The sequence below is a fragment of the Spea bombifrons genome, chromosome 3 (genome assembly GCF_027358695.1).
Source record: "Spea bombifrons isolate aSpeBom1 chromosome 3, aSpeBom1.2.pri, whole genome shotgun sequence".
NCBI lineage: Eukaryota > Metazoa > Chordata > Amphibia > Anura > Pelobatidae > Spea > Spea bombifrons.
In genome coordinates this window covers 111,767,403-111,786,855 of record NC_071089.1, presented here as the reverse complement: position 1 = coordinate 111,786,855, position 19,453 = coordinate 111,767,403, and the positions used below count along the sequence as shown (strand labels likewise).

Genomic DNA, 19,453 nt, shown 5'->3' with positions numbered 1-19,453 from the left:
GGGGAGATGACATCAGAACAGGAAACGGATTAGAGACTTTCCAAACATTTGCAAACAATCAAAGACCTGAACTACAGGGGGTTTTAATAAATGTATTTACGCCCCCATGAATGTGACAGTTTAGTAGATAAGACCCGTTCGACCTGTCTAGTCCGCCCATTTTCCTGATGATCATGACCGAAGAGAGATGTGCCCTTGGAGATGGTTTGTTTTTTATGTCTTATCAGTGATGGTGGCCCATAATAACCGTCTTGTTCTAGTCATTTGGTGGCCGTTGGTGGCCTCCTCGTACCATGTGGCCCATCTACTCTGCCTGTTTTTCCTGATGTAAAGACTCAGACCTTCATCAGTCGTTGGCCTCGTCTTAGATCCAGGAGCCATATATCTATCCCGTACATATTTAAATCCCCGCACTGTATTAACCACTACCACTTCTGCTAGGAGGCTGTTCCACTTATCTACTACGCCCCCAGTAAAGCAAAACTTAATGACATTACCGCTAAGCCTCTGACCCTCTCTAATTCCCCTACTCTTCCATGTCTCATCCCAGTCCTAACCATTCCCACCATTTACCCAACGTGGGGATTCTTGAATCTGTATCGTGTCCGCGGCCCCCTGGAATCCTTGTCCATCTGACACTTCGGCCCCTGCGGCCCACGAGCGGGGCAAGTTGAGTCATTCTGATCGTATCGTTAACCCAGTTTTCAGTAGCAGGCACCGGCAATGATTCACGCTCTTCCCAACTTGCCTGAGCCTGCAGCCACTCTCGCGCATGATGCGGTCTGACATGCACAGGGTACCAGGGCCTGACTGTCTGCTGTCAGCTTGCGCTCCTTTACAGGAAGGAAAGCTCATAAAAGTCTCTTTCATCCCGAATGTCTCATAACGTGAACTCATCACAGCGATTAGCGGAGTCCCTGCGCTTCCGGCAACATCCCACAAGCTTCCTATGACTGTGCTCTGTCAATGTGTCAGACCCGTGAAGCAATAAGTTACCTGCCCCCGGGGGCAAGAGTGACGCAGCCCGCACCGGCCATACCCAGATTTACATAGCCGGCATCCCCACCCGTCTAGCTCGGGAGGGGCCGTTTCTCACTAGGTGCCCATACAAAACCTTATGGGAACAGCTGAGGATTGCATAAAAGAATGGCATCGCTTCCGCCACCGAGGCGGCACGACCCGGCCAAGCCTCAGGATTATAATGTAATAATGTCATAGTAAAAAAAAAATATATATTATTATTATTATTATTAGTAGTAATATTATTATTATTAATAATCATATTTATTTTTAGTGACCTGGAATAGAATTGTAAATGTGTAAAATGTGAAAGGTGGGCACAAAATACTAATACTATATATATATATATATATATATATATATATAATATATATAAAGGTTGCCAAACTAAATATTTAGTATTATACAGCATAAATAGCACTAAATGTCGCCCCCCCCAACAGTGACTGTGGGTGTGCAAAAAAATATGGATAAAATAAGTAAACAGATATTTAGATTTGTTGTAGAAGTTCTTTTTGTTGCTCATTTACATGAAAAAGAAATAAAATATGGTGCAAATATCGCTTTAAATCACGTTGACAGGAGCTCAGGACCTGGCTGTACGGCTTGTTAAACATTTACCCCCAGAATCTCCGGCCGCGCAGACTCTTATACGTTCAATCTTCTTTTCTGCATTCTAAATTCAATCCTTAATCTGGTATAGCCCAGCAACTTCCAAAATGGCGGCGCTGCAGTGACGTCATCACCAATCATCCAATCGGAGGCCTTCATTGTGGCCTGAGTGTGAGAGAGTGTGAGTGATTCTGGACCCACACATTTTGAAGTAAGAAGCACATCATATGACAATCTGGAGTTACAGAAACCTGACATGTGCAGTCGCATGCTATGTTTTCATGCTCATGTAACGTGTCCAGCCAGCGGCCTCACACTGAAGCACCTGATCTACTGCTAGTCCCAGGGGGCGCTGGAATGTGCATTATCTCAGGTAGAAGCTGCAGCTCCCCAGTGCCAGCTCCACCGCTCCCTGCCTCTTTCCATACCCCTACGGTTTTATTTATTTAAATTAATCGCCCATATGTAGTGACTCTGCAAATGTGTTACCCAGTTGGCTCTAAAACCCGTCCTCATGGAAACCATGACTTTATTTAACTGTCATTATTTAAAGACAGACTTAATTAAGTCACCTGCATTCAAGCAGGGATCTCAACCATAACATACTGGGAGCAAAAGCACCAATCAGGAGGCTTATATATAGAATAGGAAGGAGTCAGTTCCAGACTGCGTGACCCTGAGAATCTGCCCCTTCACCCCGAGACGGGGGCAACAACCAAGAGAGTTCCCAGGCCTAGTGATGTTTTTCCACACCATACATGCTATAAATATGTTATTATTCATTCTATATTGTATATACCTTTTCGTAAGTCGCCAGATATAATGTCAGATCTAATTTACTCCTAGAACTTTCTTTTGTGTCTCTAATCATGCATTTTTTTCTGAAAAATGGTAGAAATATCTAAATTACATTTATAAATATTATATAATTAATATTATTTTATTATTACAGTATATATTTTTTTTATATATATTATTATGAAAGAATTATTTTATAAGCGTTTAGTTGAGTTGCTCTCTAAGTGTGAGTGGGCACTCGTCTCCCCTTTGTACTGAAGTTGTTTTTGAGATTTTTTTTTTATTGTTTTATTTTTAACATATATCTTTTTTTGTAGGAACAACAGGAAATACACCATTAAGTATACATTTATTTCTGTGTAAACGGCAAAAATAAGTGGACAGACATAAGTAAATACACCAAAAAAGTAGACATCGCTTTATTTACATCTACCATTTCTGCTGGAAGGCTGATCCACCTATACTATAGTAGTCATACCTGGAAACCTTTACAGCGTCACGTAACATTCTTGTACCGCTCCACTGCCATAGCCCCATCATTTCAAGTGGGATGCTATTATGTGGGGGGGGACACAAAGTCAATTTACGTGAGATGTGACATCATTCTGTTACACGCTTTGTTAGTGAACCCCAATCAGAACTTTCTTCCAATACACTTAACCTTATATATTCACGTATATATTTATTCCTTTATATATTTATATGTATTTATATACATCTCTATATGTATTTATATACATCACTATATATATTTATATGTATTTATATACATCTCTATATATATTTATATGTATTTATATACATCACTTTATATATTTATATGTATTTATTTATATCACTTTATATATTTATATGTATTTATTTATATTACTTTATATATTTATATGTATTTATTTACATCACTTTATATATTTATATGTATTTATTTACATCACTTTATATATTTATATGTATTTATTTACATCACTTTATATATTTATATGTATTTATTTACATCACTTTATATATGTATTTTAATTCAGTTATATTAGGATCGGGAGCGCCGTGTAGCCGCAGGTAAGCCGCGGGAGGCGCTGTGCCGCCGGCGGCCGGTAGGTGGCGCTCTCGGGTCAGCGCTGAGAGGAGTGATTCTGGGTGGTGTTACTGGGGGTGGGAAGGACTCTCCTCCCGGTTATACTCTCACTCGCATCCCGGCGCCTTCTGAGGGAAGTTGTGCCTGTCTGTCCCGGTGTATACAGGAGCCGGATACAGAGACTCCCAGGGCCGAAGATGGACAAGGTGTTAGCCGCCCTCTACCTGCTGGGGATATGCTGCTCGCTGGGGCTCGGGGTAAGTGGGGGGTCGGGATAAGTAAGTGGGGGCAGGGGGTAAGTAAGTGGGGGGTCGGGGTGAGTACCTGCGTGCTGGGGGTAAGTGGGGGTTTATTGGGGTATGTGGGCTGTTATATTTTCAGACCCTGCAATAAGTACCTAACTTTTTCGGATTGGGGGGACAGCCAACTTTGAAGTTGTGTCTGTCTTCCTTAACCCTTTAAGTGGCAGCCTGCGTAGAACCCCCTCCCCCTCTCACCTGTAGCATGTCTCTTTAACCATTTATGTGCTGGAGTGGGTATAATTTGCCCTGTGACTCCCAGAGAGGGTAAATCCAGGTATTGTGGGAGGGGGTTTGTTGGATTCCTACTCCTGCCATGTGGCCCGTGCTTTCAGCCATAGCCTCACCCCTCGTAAATCTAATAATAAAATAAATGAATATATATATATATATAATATAATCTCGGTACTCGGTATAACTATTGTCTGTTCAGATGAATCACTTGGGCTCAATCCTCTGCAGAACCCATGAGGTGGGGGGGGATTACTTTCTGGATGCACCCCCTATATGTATCTGCCCCATAGGGGTAGGCTTTATGGCAGCTTGTTATTAACTCCTTGTGTAATGTTAACAATGCACTATAGCCAAAACAATGGCGAGCACTGATCACATTGCCCCACACAGGTGTGGCCCCTTAACTCGTTCACTGCCGCTGAGGTGGATATGACGGGGGTAATAATCACATGAGTGGCTATGGTTGGGCAATCAATAAGGTTCCGCGTAATAACTGGGGCGCAGGATCTTGGAGCCTCCGTGCTGCTGGTAGGACTGTTACGGCACGCTCGGGGTTAACGTAAAGCTAAAAGAATAAAATCTCAGACTTTATAAGAGGTTTTTTTTTAACTCCTTGTTATGAGAATCCAAGACCTTGTCTGCGACCGACTGCTCACTCTTCTATCTATCATATATATATATATCACATACTCACACTTGCACTATATAATATATATATATTCTAGTGTCGCTGTATTCGGCACTCATCTAGAAACACACGTTAGGATTTTGTTTCTCTAGGTATGATGTCATTGCTCCAATCTTTAATAATGGATCACATGCTGGGGGAGAGGGTTTGTATTTCATGCGGGATTTGGGTTACGGAGGAGATCCCTCGCGTAGTTCCGTACCTTTAGTGTGGCGTGGAAACTCCCGCCACGTTTCAAACCGATGCTTGTGCCGTTTTTTTTGTGTATTTTAAGGATATATTGTGTCAGAACGCGTTAGTAACGGCTGATGTGCCAGATCTGATAGGGTTTAGGTTCGCCGTCTGTCACCCAGAACCTGCGCAGGTCCAAATACCAGCACCTTATTACCACGTAATGTGCTATGAAAACACGTCACTGCTTGCCGCTCCCGGCGGGCGCTCATTGTTAAGTTGATGTCCATGAGAATGTTGAGAAGCCTCGGGATGAGTTTATTCTCCGCGCCGGCGTGCCATTTAGCGAGTCTGCTCCCGTGCTCTGTGGCTCATGTGGTTAGAAATACATTGATGTGATTGTTTTGTGGTTTTGCCAGTCGGACGGCCCTCGGAGGGCCACCAGGTGTCCTGTGAACAAGAAATACTTCCGATAAATTCTTCCTGCAGCGCGCCATTCTCTACATTAATCTTAACCCTTTAATCCCGGCTTAAAATAAAGTCAGTGAGAGGACTGTGGAAACGTTAACCCTCTGGGGCCGGCTCAGTCCTCTTTATTTTTATAATGGGATTTGAGTTCAGGGGGCCGGAAAGTCGCACCGTCTATATGTCCCCCCCCCCATGTTTTGTCTGCAAGTTTAGGACTTTGTGTTGACTTTGAACGCTGTTTAGGTGACGGGGTCTATTTTTTTTATTTTATTTGGTGTTCTACAGTCTGGCTTTTTAGCAAAGTTTTTAAATAGTGCCTTTGATTCAGCAGTCGTGGGGTTAATCGGTGTTTTGTCGGCACACCGTGACTCGGCCCCTGTATGGTTAATGGTTCTACCTGTCTGTCATGGTTCCTAAACCGAAAGCCTGTCCTCTTTTAATAGGTTTGGTGACGAAAGTGTTAATAACTTTCTCTGGCGCATGGAAGAAGAGCCTCGTGTGCCTCAATGCTGCAAACAAACTGCTGCTTATTACTGTCTGTTTTGGATCGGTGACTCCGGTTACTGTAGCACTGACTCTAGTAGTCCGCATCCTATCACTCTGAGGCAGCCAGATACGGCAGAAGTTGGCCTTCCAGCAGAAGTAGCGGAGGGATCAAGCTTTACATCCCTTTTAAAATGCGCGGTGCTCGGACAGGAGTGTTTTTGTCTGACTGAGGCTAATGGGAGTTGGGGCAGCCCCGTGGCGGAGTACGGTGATGTGATCCCTGCTGCCCGCGCTCCCAGGCCGGATGTTTGCTGTTGGGTTCCGTGCGTGTCCCGCTCGCCGGTCTGTTTGCGCTGGGTGATTGCAGAATCTCCCCCCCCCCCCCCCCCGGGGGGGCAGGAGGAGGTGTGGATCGGCGGGGGGGGTATAAACATGCTGTAGGTTTGCCTCTGAAAGCCATTTAACTCGGTTAATCGTGTTTCACAATGCTAATTAAAAAGTCATTAAAGCAGCTCTGCCAGAAGGCGGTTCCTGTACCCAACTTCAGGGCTCGACCCGCATGGCGCTGTTTAGTTAATGGCCGCCTTGTGTTGGGCGTCTGTTCTCGGTATCCAGAATTCTCTATTGAGCTCAGTTCTGTCTTGTAACTTAGGAAAGTACTTTAGGCTTTATGGAGTTGCCTCCAGGCAGGGGTGGTTTTTTGACGTGGCATGCAGTGTGTATAGGGGTGTGATGGTGGGTATTATCTGCCTGGCCGGAGAGATGTATAGATCGGTGGGCTTCCTATAGCCCCCCCCTAGTGCTGCTACATACCATTAAATCACATTCGCCGATGCACAGAGTAATGGGAGTTGTAGTCGGCAGATCAGACCCATTTCACCTGTCTAGTCTGCCTGTTTTTCTTGATGTGAAGACTTTGGTCTTGGATTCAGTCCAAATACCTCAATGTATGTTTAAATTCCCTCTACCACTTCTGCTTAGATACTGTTCCACGAATCTACCACCCCTAGTAATGTAAAGCTTCCTTACATTCTGTCTGACCCTCTAGGCTGAGATTATAATATTTATCCTCCGTTAAAACGTTTAAATGCTCTAAGAGATTGGACAAAGTACAGGAGGGAAGTTTATTCTGAGCCGTACGTACCAAGGCCCCCAGTCTTTCCGGATATTCCCGCTGCCTCTCGTGTTTGACGTATACGTAAACTTTTTATTTCTCCCTTGGAACCTCAGCTAGAGCATCAACAAAGAGCTTATTGAGACCTGCACAGGTGTGTGTTTGTTGGGCCATAAATCAGTGGAACAGCCTTCCAGTAGAAGAGGGAGTATGTAATACCTCCCAACAGTCCTGCTTTTTGGGCATTGTCCCTTTTCTTGGTGGTTGTTGAGGAGGGGTGTTCGCGTGGAATAGTAAGTAGCCGGCCGGGGCCCAGGATTGGTGTTCAGTATGAAAGTCACAGCGCTGACTCCTTGTGACCTGCGTGATATTCACTGAGCCGGCAGCCAACGGCAAGGAGGCAGTTACCAAATTTAAAATATATCTAAATTATAAGATCAACTTTAAACTAAAACTCTGCTTAAATGGTTAATGTTATTAATGCCGTGGCAGTGGAACGGCCGCTTTACCCGTCGGCTTCCTCGGAAACTGCAACGTTACTCATTAACTCCCGGCGTTAACAATCACAGCAGGGGGGTGGATGGGATATGAAATAATGTAACCTCCCGTCACTGACTACAACTCCAGCTTCATGAATGATCCTGGGGGGGGGGGCACATATTTTATGAGTACTTTAAATTAAAGCTGCAGCTCCCCTGCGGTGATCGTTCTGACCGCTGACCGGGTGCTTGGAGCAGGAAAGCACTGCTATAGAAATCGGTGGGGGGCGTTTCCAGCAGCGGATGGTAAATAGATCACGAGGCGTCCGGCACGGAAAACAGCCGGGGGGTCCAGAAATGCATATGGGGGTCACCACGTGAATGAACAGGATCTCTGCTATTGTATTTATTAAAGGTCGTGGGAGGTCGCGCCTGGTATAGATATTTAGATTCTATAGATACTGTAAGTGGTAACGATTACCCGACGTGTTCTTTCAGGCGGCTGGGGGCGATGTCTCGTTTACTGCGCGGAGACCCCGATGGCCGAAGCGCAATCACTCTTACTGACGGCCCGCACTCTGGGTTACCGGGGGTTTTTGTGAGGTTACTGGGGGTATCACGAGGTTTATTGCCCGGAGTCCTCTGTCCTGCGCGCGTTATCGCCTCAGCCTCTGCTCTTGTGACCGTCCTCCAGACACGAAGCCTAATAACCAAACAAGAGACTTCTGAGCTTTTAGATATTCGGATCACTTCCGAGATCCATCGCGCTCCCCAAAGCCTGCGCTTTACTGCGTGCCCAATAATCGCGTGTAACTCTTCACAGGTTGGGGGAAATGCCACATACGTGTATTAATAACACGCAACGTGCGTCCCGTGCGTTAGGACGTCCTGAATGAGACAAAAGCCGCCTGCTGTTCAGGCCGTGGGAGACGAGCCCCGCTGTACAGCGCTACGGCATCCGATGGAGCTATATAAAACAATAAATAATAAGCCTTAGCAGCGTGAGCCGTAAACCGCGCCGGGATCCATACATTAAACAAATAAAATTGGGACTTCCTGTAAGGTTACAGATATCGGCTTCCTGCGCGGATGTTTGCATTAAGTCGCCGTTACGTTTATGGCGGCAGCTGTTTGATAAGAAACACGTCGTTGGCATCTGCAGGTAACGTTCACCCGGCTGCCCCCTTCCCTGCGCGGGGTTAATAATCTCTTCAAGGGGTACTGCCCCCTTCCCTGTGCGGGAGTTAATCTCTTGAAGGCATACTGCCCCTTTCCCTGTGCGGGGTAATAATCTCTTGAAGGGGTACTTCGTTATTTATCTTCGGCTGCAGAGAGCCGTAAAGCGAGGCTGAAGCGCTGCGCTGTCACGGGGGTTCAGTTACTGCGTCTCCGCGTTCCAAGATGGCAGCGCACAGGTGTACGCGTAAGATCGTACCGTGCTATGGAGTATGGTGGCGCCATATAAACCAATACATAGAAAAATAAGTATTTTCGGGAATAGTAAACACACAAATAATATCAAACTAAATCGGCCGTTGGATCTGCTTACACTGCGTTCCCGATCACTGTCTGAATCTCCTCATTTTTGGGGTTTTCTCCCCGGAATGCGCTTTTATATATTTCTATTATGTGAATCCCGGCGTCCCCCGCGCTCTAATCCGTGTGTGAAAGCGATACGAAGCAGGTGCGGCCGGACGCTAATCCCGCGCCTTTCTCGTTTTTTTTTTTTTGCGTTCTCGCTGATCGTCCTCGAGGCTTTTTGCAGAACCTGCAGTCTGGGAGGGCTCTGCGTCTGTGTTTGCGTGCACGTCTTTTTTAATTTGTTTTAAATCGGGATAATTTAGTAGTTTTTTTTTTTCGGGTGTCTTTTCATATAACAATTTACCAACAATTTGCTAAAAAGTATTAAGCCCTGCGGTCGGAGACGTGACGATAAATCTTCTGACTCTGTCCTCGCATCTCCTCCCTGCCTCGAGGAAATATGGCAGCCGGGCCCTGAGATCCTGGCAAGCTGCCTACAAAGAGCGGCGTGATCAGCCCGGCACGCAGGGAACGGTGTCAAACGGTGTGATTAAGGTTATATATCTGGCCTGACATAAGTAGCATGTTATAAAAGGTTCATATAGCGCCGTTATGCTCTGTGGCGCTGTACGCTATTACTAATAGTAATTGGAAGATATAAGCCCCTGCCCCCCCATAGTAAATGCCATTGGCATTGTTAGCCACTGTATTTGTATTTTTGGGAGAGATGTGCCAGTTTATGTATGATGTCATAGCGTTGTCACAGGCATGGTCATGCCGCCCCCGTGTGAGTGAGACTGTAAATGATTTGCGGCGTGTGTGTAAACGCCACTGACCTTTCCCTTGTGTTATTCGCACTGAGTCACATCGAGATAACGCCCGGTGCCATCGGCCTGAGTGAGCTGAACTTTATTCTGCGTACCGGAGGGGTTGGCATTTCGTTTTCTGTATATACATAGATTGTAAGCTCCTGAGCCGAGCCGTCCTTATCTTCCGTTACATGCTGTGTCCGCTCTTGACTTGCGGAGGCTTGCGTTTGTTTTTAGGGGAGATCTAGACCCCCGAGCATAAAGTATCCGTTCTGAGCCCCCCCGCAGGCAGAAAATAAGCTCAACAGGAGAGCTTGGCTGGTCCTGTATGTTAAATCGATGAGATTTCTTCTCACCCGCTGAACTATACATTATACAGGGCTTGCTCAGCCCTTGATGCTGGAGGAACCTGCCGGTGTTGGGCCTTCATAATGAATAGTAACGTAAGAGAATCTGGATCGGGCTGGTCAGGTACCGGCCGAGCTCCACGGAACCGGCTTTACAATCCCTCTTCGGTTTTAGGCAACTTGGCAACCCTTGGCCAGTATACAGCGCCGGGTGCTATCGGGTTCTCTTCTGGTTTTAGAGGTGTGAAGACTTCTAGCGACCGATGGTCAACGATCTCCAGAACTTTATAAAGATTCCCCTCCGAGAGCGTCAATGTGTCTGGTGTTCCTGCGCATGCTTAGTCTGACGGATACGGCCAAGTCCTCCGCGTTCCTCGCAGGCCGGAGCCGGTCATTGAACCGGCGGCTGTATAGAACTTAGACATAAGGGAAAGGCGTTGACTGTGCGTTTAATGGTGGGGTTTGGGGGCATCCTGAAGACCTTCAGCTACAGCGGAGGCAGCCAGGGGGTAATAGATGGTCACATGATCTTTAAAGACCTCGAGGAGCTCTTCAGGTGGAAGTTAGTTTGGCCTCATCTTTGTAAGATGACCCAGTAAAAGTATCATTTTTAACTGAAGACTGACTCGTCTCCATGGCGACCTCCATCCGTGTTGGTGCCACAATATGCTTCGGTTCTAAACCTCGATCGGATGATAAATAAATTGGGCGCACGCAACTGGTACTTAGCAGCAGATAAAGTCCCCTTTGTTTGCGAGACGGTTCCCATGGCAACGCTTCCCAGACATACCGCGTATCGGGTTCATCGTATCTCCCTTCCTGGGAAACATTAACAACCTTCAAGGTTCCGATTGATCGCAGTCACGCGTGTTCCTGTGTTCTTAGCGTGTCGGCCGGTCTGGTTTCTCCTCCCTCGTGTCTCGAAGATAGGGTTTTTAGATTTTGTTTGTTTGTTTTTGTTTGTGTTTTTTTTTACCTCAAAACACTTTAAAAAGTAGTTTAATCGTTTAACGAGGAAGTGTCTTTTCCTGAATGCTGTGATTTTTATTGTCCTGTAACTGATCTAAAAACTCTTGATAAAACCTGAATCTTTTAAATCGATTAACCCTTTCATGGTAACCATTACAGAGGAACTGTTTAGATGCAATTTTAGCGCTAGAGACTATTTTGTACAGCGCCGTGGCATACAGTGGCACTATATCAAACGGTCAATAATAAAAGTAGGATCCGAGCAGTGAGTTTGAGCTGTTTTGGGTGACGGTAGGATTTCGGCACAGGGTGATGGGAATGAAGGTTATACACGGCCCTCTCTCTACAGATCCTTATCTCCTGATTGGTGACTTCCGCCCATAAAGGTTTTCTATTGGCTACGATGGGTCTACCGCGAGGAATGGAGTTCTCGTTACTGATGCACGTGACTTCAATGGATTAGTTGAAAGACAATACGTTTAGGCTCTGTTACTCTCCCCCCCCCCCACAACTTTGGATATGGATTTAGGCAAAAAGTGACGGCTCAGACAGCGACTTATTTAATTACCGAGAAAAATGTTACAAAAAAAAGTCCTGTAGGAATAAAAACATGTGATTCTGGCCGCAGCGGATCTCGTGACTGTTACAGCTTTGGGAAATTTGGGGACTTAAAGCCTGTTTTTTAAACTCGGACCTCGGCGGTCTGTACTTCATTAGGTGCGGGGTTAACAGAGCATTCATTTAAAGGGACGCTCCAGCCTCTTGCGTGCGTATCCTAGCTGCGCGGTCACTTTAAAGGTTTGTGGCGCGCACCGAGTACCTTAATATGTGTTCATGTTTAGCGGGGGTATAAGAGACTTATTTTTATATAGCACTATCATGTTCCATAGCGTGGTACAACAGGAGAACAGGACTTTCAGAAACAAGAGGTGAGGTTTACGGCGATCACCTCGATGACGAGACGACCTGCCGCTTTAAGGCCGGTGGCTGCCTGCTGACATAAGCTATAGAGATATATACACACACACACATACGCTGCAGCGGTCGGACCCCCAGAGCGGCAGGCCGGGTTAGTATTGGGGCACTGTCGGCTAGCGACCCCCCCCCCCGGCAATCTGCTCCCTTTTAGCTTAGTTAAATATCTCCTAATTGGCATTCTGGGTATTCTGTATACTCGTGTATAGTATGCCTGATGCTTCCCCCATTATACACGGATATAATACGGGACGCCCGTGCTATACGGATATATAATACAGACGCGCTATACCTGCCATCAGTCTGATAATGGTGTATGATGTGCCCTCTTCTCCTGAAGGGGTCTGGGTGGGTGGGGGAGACCCCCGTCTGATTGCTGTCGCTCGATACATTAATAGACGGCGTGAAGATATATTATGCCCTGCAGGGAAAAGCTTAAAAGCTCGTTAAGTCTTCTAATAACTCGTTCGATGCTCTGTAGGTTTTTCGGGGTTGTTGTGGGGAGTGAGAAGCGGCGCGTTTAAGGGCTGGAGGGGATCACGTGAATCATCCCGTCTGGAAATTGGCCTAAACGCCCTTCCCTACCCTGCTCCAGCGTTACCTCGAAACACGCGTGTCCTTAGTATGTATGCAGACAGGCTTGTAATGTGATATATATTTTTCTCTTTGGTGTTTTTTCCCCCATGATATATTATATGTACGTTGCCTGTTCACAGAGTGCAGCCGGATTACCGAGTGACGCCTCCCCTGCCGGGTGTCTTGTATCACCTGGGTATTTTTTTTTTTTTTTAACCATATATGTCTGGAAAAACTATATACATTATACATGTATTTTTTTTTTATTTATTTTTTTTGCTCCTTTATATATATTTTTAGATTATGGGCACAATTTTCGGGTTCTCAGTTACGCCTCGTTCTCCTTACATCCCTGCGATCCCCCTCTGCCTGCGGATACGAGGGACTGTGGCCAAGAATCCGGACTGTCGCATGAAGTTGATGCGAGGGCTCTGTATCGAAAGGCTTTGGTTGCCGGAGGATGCTTTTAGCGGCCAAAATAAACTTCTGCTCTTTAGGGAAACCAGTAAACCCCCCCCCCCCCCAGAATGAACGCCTTGCTTGGTGACGGATGCGGGTTTCTTGCGTACCGGCCGCCGCCGCGCTCTCTCTCGTCTGTTCTTTTCGTGTCGGTGGAACGCGAGCCGCTGCTTTATCATGTTGACCGACTCCTGTAATCCTGCGCTGTGTGCGCTACAACCTGCGACTCCTGTAATCCTCGCCTTTATGCGTACACACGGTAAAATAATTATTCCTCCCCTATTGGGTTGCAGATTGCTTCAGGCAGCTTTTGCAAGAATGGGGAGAAGAAGGGAAGGAAGAGAACGCCGGGGCCGGGAAATGATCCGACGTCAACACAAACCCTTTACTGATTCGTAAAGCTGCAGGTTGCTTTAGTTGAACGGATTGATCGACAAGCGTCTGGGTTCTGTTTCATGCTGAGCCCTGGGTCGGCTACGGCCTGTCTAGTCTGCCCATATTTTTGGTCTGTGCCTATCCTGTGATGGTTCATATTCTTACTGTTACCCTCTACCACCTCTGCTGGAACGCAACTTCCTTGCGTTACATCTAACCCTCTGGCACATGAGTAACGCTAAGTATTTAAATGCCCCCCCCATGCTATACTTTGGTTAAGGAGGCGCTCCCAGCGTCTCATGCAGCCCCATTAACGAAGCATCGTTCCGTTAGATTGCGGCGTTTAGTAAATCTATGCGGCTCTGTTACCGCGGCGTGTTCAGAACGTGCTTGCAGAGGTGGGCGTTTTTGAAGCAGTGCCTACAGCCGCGGCTTATTGTCCTGTCTGGCGTGATAAGCGCGGTTATTAAATGCCCTTTAATGTTTTCCTCCATGGCCTCACAGGCTCATTCTGTGGAATAATACAGGAGATGGAGTTCTTCCTCCTCCTGCGCACGCTTACACCGCTACTCCAGCAATGTCACGGGAAGCGATCCACGACTTATTAACCCCCTTCCCTTAGAGACGGCCTTTCCTTCCTTCACGACGCGCTCCCATTGTCTGTGATCTACTCCATCGCAAACGAGGTCCGGATGACAGCCGCTTGCTTTCTGCTCCGTAAGCAAAATCTTCCTTGTAAGCAGAAGTCTATAAAGTTCACGTTTATGACGCGTTGCTTGGGGGGTTTTGGGTCTGTTTGGCTGGGGATCGGGATGTTTGATGTCACCGGGTAGCTCGATACGCCTGTTCCCGGGCTGCACCTTCTTGGCAGGTTTGGGCCGCGCAGGTAGACGCTTGTCGTGCAAACAATGCGATCGCTTTGAAAGCCAGAACTGCTCGCTGAGAGCTCTCAATGTCCTCATTGTTCAACAAACGCGCATCGAATGGTCCTTCCCGACTCGTCACTTCTCTCAAATCCTGTGTTTCATAATTCTGTTAGTTAACCCGTGTAATCGTTTATAGGACCCTCCGTATTGCTACATATACGCCGTGACACCTCTCTGTGACCGGTACAAAGTATACTACGCTGAGAATAAACAAGCTGTAGCGGGGTTTGTTTTCTTTCTTCTGAAACGAGTTACAATATTTTTGGTTCCAAATTTTTTTTTTGCATGGAAATGAAAGCTTGCATGTTATTGGTTTAATTTTCCAATGCGATCTCCTCTAACTCCTCCCTCTGCCGAGACCAGGAAGCGTTTGTGAGTAGACTTCCCGCTACGTGCTCAGTAGCGCCCACATTGAAGACTATATATATAAATGTGATTGTTTGCTGCGACTCCTACTGAGCATGTGCGAGAAGCATACTCGTTAAGGCAGAAGTACCCCAATAACTAAACAGTGGCTGCACCTGTTTGCATGCAGTAAAAAGCGCCGGTGCCGTGTGAGCTCCCGTCGGCATTTACCGTGGAATCGGTCGTGGAGTGCTGAGTATTGCCGGCGATGCCCTTTAAAGTTTCCAGGCTCCTCCGTGTTTCTTAAACTTAATCCAGAGGAGCCGTGGGGGGTCTTCTATAGGCTTTTATTCCCCATGACGGTCTCGTGGCCTCCGTTAGCTGCTTTTCTATGAAAAGGTGGGGCGGTGGCTTCCAGCGAACTGCGTGTTTGGATTTTACACCACCCAAATTTTTTTTTTTTTTGTTAGCTCTGTTTGAAATCTGCTCTTGTTTTGTGAAAGTAGAAATGTCATATCTGCTGAGTTCTGGAATTTATTTCACAATTGTGGGTTCCAAACAAAAAAAAAAAAAAAAACACTTTAGTCTTCCACACTGCGTTTTACAAAGATCTGCTGACCTAAGGACTTTCTTTCAGTTTGGGGGGGCACAGAGGGCTCGTTTTATTTCTTCGTACAAAGAGGGTTTTCTTGAGAAATGCGTCGGGTGGCATTGTCTTATTTTAAGTTTTTTTTTTTTGATGAATCACTGCAGAAGAAGGCACAGGGCAGGACCACTCTTCTGTCCATTCTCCCTTTAGTGAATAGACTCCCGACTAACCATCGTACTGTTTCATCAGTGGTGAATCGTTGTGTAGGTCTGTCATGGTTGCTGATGTTATCTCCCTTTTATCTCTTTGTAGAATGAAAAGAACTTTTCCTTAGAAGATGAAGACGGGTCTACAGACGACGAGGACTTCTCGGGCTCAGGACTCGGAGGTAGGATCTCTCGTAAAACGTCTGCAGTCCTGTTATGAGTTCCCCTTAGAATTAACACAATGATTTCATTAAATGTAGGTTTTTTGTGTACGTTAACACATCCAGTGCTGGTTCCGCACCCAGTGGCTTACGTTATAAAATTAAAATAGACTACGAGGAACTTGCAAGAAAGGGAAGGTCGCGCACGGGGTTATGTGGGCTGCAAATAGCAAGAGAGGATCTATCAGCGATCCTCATGGATACATGTGAATGAACATTCTGACTTTTGCCGTGTGTTATATAGCAAATACTAATTTTTTTATCGTTTTATTTTCTTCATTAAAGTTATCGTACCATCAGCTTTAGATGAAGTAGGAAAGGAATATTCTGAGCCTAAAGTGCCCCTGGTGCCCACCGTCGTGCAGGAATTTACAGAGAACGTTACAGCCATAATGTTAGCTGAACCTACCACAAAGCAAGTGAAGATGACAACATCGCAAACAGAGGATGATGTGGAAAAGATAAATGAGCCGGGTTTGTTTGATGAGATTCCTGCAGTTGGACCATCTTCACATGCGGACACCACGCACGAGCCAACGTCCACAGCAGTCGGCACCACAGAGAAAAGTGATATTTTTGATGCTGATCACCATCCACATCATCATGGCCATCACCACCACCACCACCACCACCATAAAACCACCACTAATCCACCGGTACCCGAGGAAGATACTACTCAAGGACAACCTATTCATAAACACCATGAGCATCATATTCCCAATGCTGAAGTAACTACAAGCTCTCCTAAAGAGCATCTTCCTTTTCATAAGACTACATCGCCGGGACCAGCCGAAGACACAGATTTTGTTTACCACCACAATGCTCACCACCCTGAAGCACCATCTGGGTCATCTAGTACACCTTATGCAGACAATGAAGAATCAACAGCAGAGCCATCTGATGCTGATGGTCACGTGCTTGTTGGTTTTGAAATAAAGCCAACCACAGAGCCATCTGATAATCTGCATAACCTTCATAAGCAAACTACAGCTTCATCCCTTGTAGATGGATCTAATGTCCATCACGTTCTCCACGGCAAAATCACCACAAGCCCACCACATAATGTGGAACCCAGCAAAGAGGATGAACGTACTGCGGCAACAAATCCTCCTGAAGATGCTGAATCAGAGGTCCTTGTTCACCATGATGATAAAACCACAAGCCCATCAAGCCATGTAGAATCTGAGGATCACGTTCACAATGTAAATCAAGCTACAACGCCTTCTGATGTTGATAAACATCATCATCATCATCACCACCATCATCCTCATACCACTACAGCCAGTACCGAACAAACCACAGATTCTGATGAGCAGCACGGATTACACACGCTAAAACCAACAGACCATTTCGTCGTAGCTACCACAAGAGCAAACGTTGTCCCCGTTGTGAACGAAGATCTTAATGTTCCTGAGGATGCCGACTCCATCGGTGGCCTTAAACCAACAACCGAGGAGAGCCCCGTAGAGAAGTCTACGCACCCCCAGATGCCGGATGAAACCGACGTGGACCTCTTTGACTCTAAGGAGGATGAAGTATCTGGAGATGGAACAGAGATGGTAAGGAGTTGCTTGTTACTTTCCCCTTTTTAATTGTAACTTTGAGGGTATGAAGGAATTCGCGCAGGCTGCTGTATGCACCGTCGCACACAAATTTCAAGAAAAGAAAATATTTAGAAAAAAAAAAAGTCTTATCTGTTCATCTACAAGTCTTCACAAAACACGATGTGACCGCTCTTAGGAACGTTTATGTGTCTGTTTATCTTGGACCCATTTACTAGACAAACACTATCATGCAGCCTTGCAGTAAGCCATAGAATGTCTCAAAGCATGAAACTTCCTCTTTGTTTTGCAAACTAAATAGATTTTAGTGTTCGAAGGGGAAGTCTCGTGGGGGTGAGCGTTAAATCCCAGTCTCTGTACAGTAATGCAGGCTAGCGTCCACACAAACCGAGGTCAACGTGCTTTATCTGCAGACCTGGGGATCGAGCAGCGAAAGTCGCCCAAGACACCGCTTGGCAAACGCCAACCGGAACTAATGATTTGTGGCCATGCTAATGAGTTTTGTTCCTTCTTGGACTTTCTTTAGTCCGTGTTTAGATGATTAAGACTCATTTATTTACCACAGTCGCTATGGAAAGAATCTGGGTGTTAGTAGATTGGGCTAATAGAGCGAGAACTCATACCAAAAAATACAACTGCCTGATTTAGAAATAGAGCGTTATCTCTCTGGTGCTACAAATGTATAAAGAGTTCCCCTTTTGAGGTCCTGCGTCTCACATACTGAAAAAAACAAATGTTGGAATTATGTCCCTTTCAAAGACCCGGGGCCAGGAGAGGAATAAACGCCTTCAATCACTGTCTGTTCTGCTGCTTCTCTGTTTAATAGAAACCTTTTATCCTGCAGAATAACGATCTGTTTTTTGAGAAGACGTTGTCTGATGTGAAAAGTGAAGTGATTAACAGAAGCTCTGGTGATGGTGAAGGAAGTCTTGATGCGTCTCACGGGATAATGGAGAGGAAAGAACTCCTAGCAGGTAAGAGGGGGATCGACAAGCCCCCCAATGCCAGGTCGCCATGCCGGCAAGAAATCTCTTCCGGGTGCTGTCTTTCAGGACATGGGGGAAGCGCCCCCCCAGATGCTAGAGATAATGCTGTAGTATGTGTATAAATATATATTATAATATAGTGTTTGTGTATGACAGGGTATGGTGTATGTGTGTGAGTGCGCTGTGATAAATGAGCTAGAAGCCAGTATCTGTTGGTGTTTCCCTGTCTTAATTACCCTTTTTATTCTTTGCAGGGATAATTGCAGGTGGTGCCGTTGGCCTGATATTTGCGGGGTTCCTGGTCGGGTTCGTTTTTTACAGAATGAAGAAGAAAGACGAGGGAAGCTACTCCTTGGAGGAACCTAAACAGTCCAATGGAGGCTATCAGAAGCCACGCGAACAGAGGGAGTTCTACGCGTAGACTGCCGCCAATCTTAAGCTCGGGCTGCGGGATAAGTCGCCTCTACGTTGTCATTCTTTCCGCAGTATCCACTGTGTGGCTTTTGTTCATATAGACAACTTGACAACTGAGATGTAAAGTCTTACCCCTGCCTCCCCGAGGCTCCAGCCATGTTACCCAGAAAACAAAGATCCAGGAATTGTCTTTAATTCCCGTTCGCCATTAAACGATTGACTTGGACTGTGGACTTTGGATCCTCGTATCCAGTTTGCCAAGAAGAAAGTAATTGTTCGTTTGGAGTTAATTGATTCCCAGTTACGTTCTACTGAAGACTCTTGTTATTCCTACTGGTGCCTTTGCCATAAGTGTATATACTAGTTAAGATTTTGTTCTTCTTGTTTGAATTTGTTGTTGCTTTTTTTTTTCTTTGGGTTTTTGTTTTTATTGTATTTTTTTTTTATTATTTTGTAAAGAGACGATGGTACGATTTACATTTTACAACTTTATCAAAGCACTTAAGCTCCGAGTGTTTCTGGCCATGAAACACAACAGTGCCTTTAATCAGGAAAGCTGTACGTTTTAGTTTTGAACCCAACGCTATTTTTTTCTTTTTATTTTCTTTTGTTAATTTGAATAACATGGAGGCTGAATGCACACCTGTAATTAACTTTTTTGTCAGTTCGAGTTTCTCGTTGCACTAAGTCAGTAGACTTTATTCTTCCTTCTGTCTTTCCTAACAAGCCGTC

At 45.8% G+C, this 19,453-nt stretch overlaps 1 protein-coding gene across 1 annotated transcript; it reads left to right on the top strand.

Annotated features, from left to right (window-relative positions):
• Positions 1-3,627: 3,627 nt before the first annotated feature.
• On the top strand, positions 3,628-19,111 carry SDC1 (syndecan 1). Its single transcript, XM_053461064.1, has 5 exons — positions 3,628-3,759; positions 15,645-15,720; positions 16,045-17,318; positions 18,166-18,295; positions 18,562-19,111. The coding sequence occupies exons 1-5, from the start codon at positions 3,700-3,702 to the stop codon at positions 18,726-18,728; spliced, it is 1,707 nt and encodes a 568-aa protein (XP_053317039.1). The 5' UTR covers positions 3,628-3,699; the 3' UTR covers positions 18,729-19,111.
• The last annotated feature ends 342 nt before the right edge of the window (positions 19,112-19,453 follow it).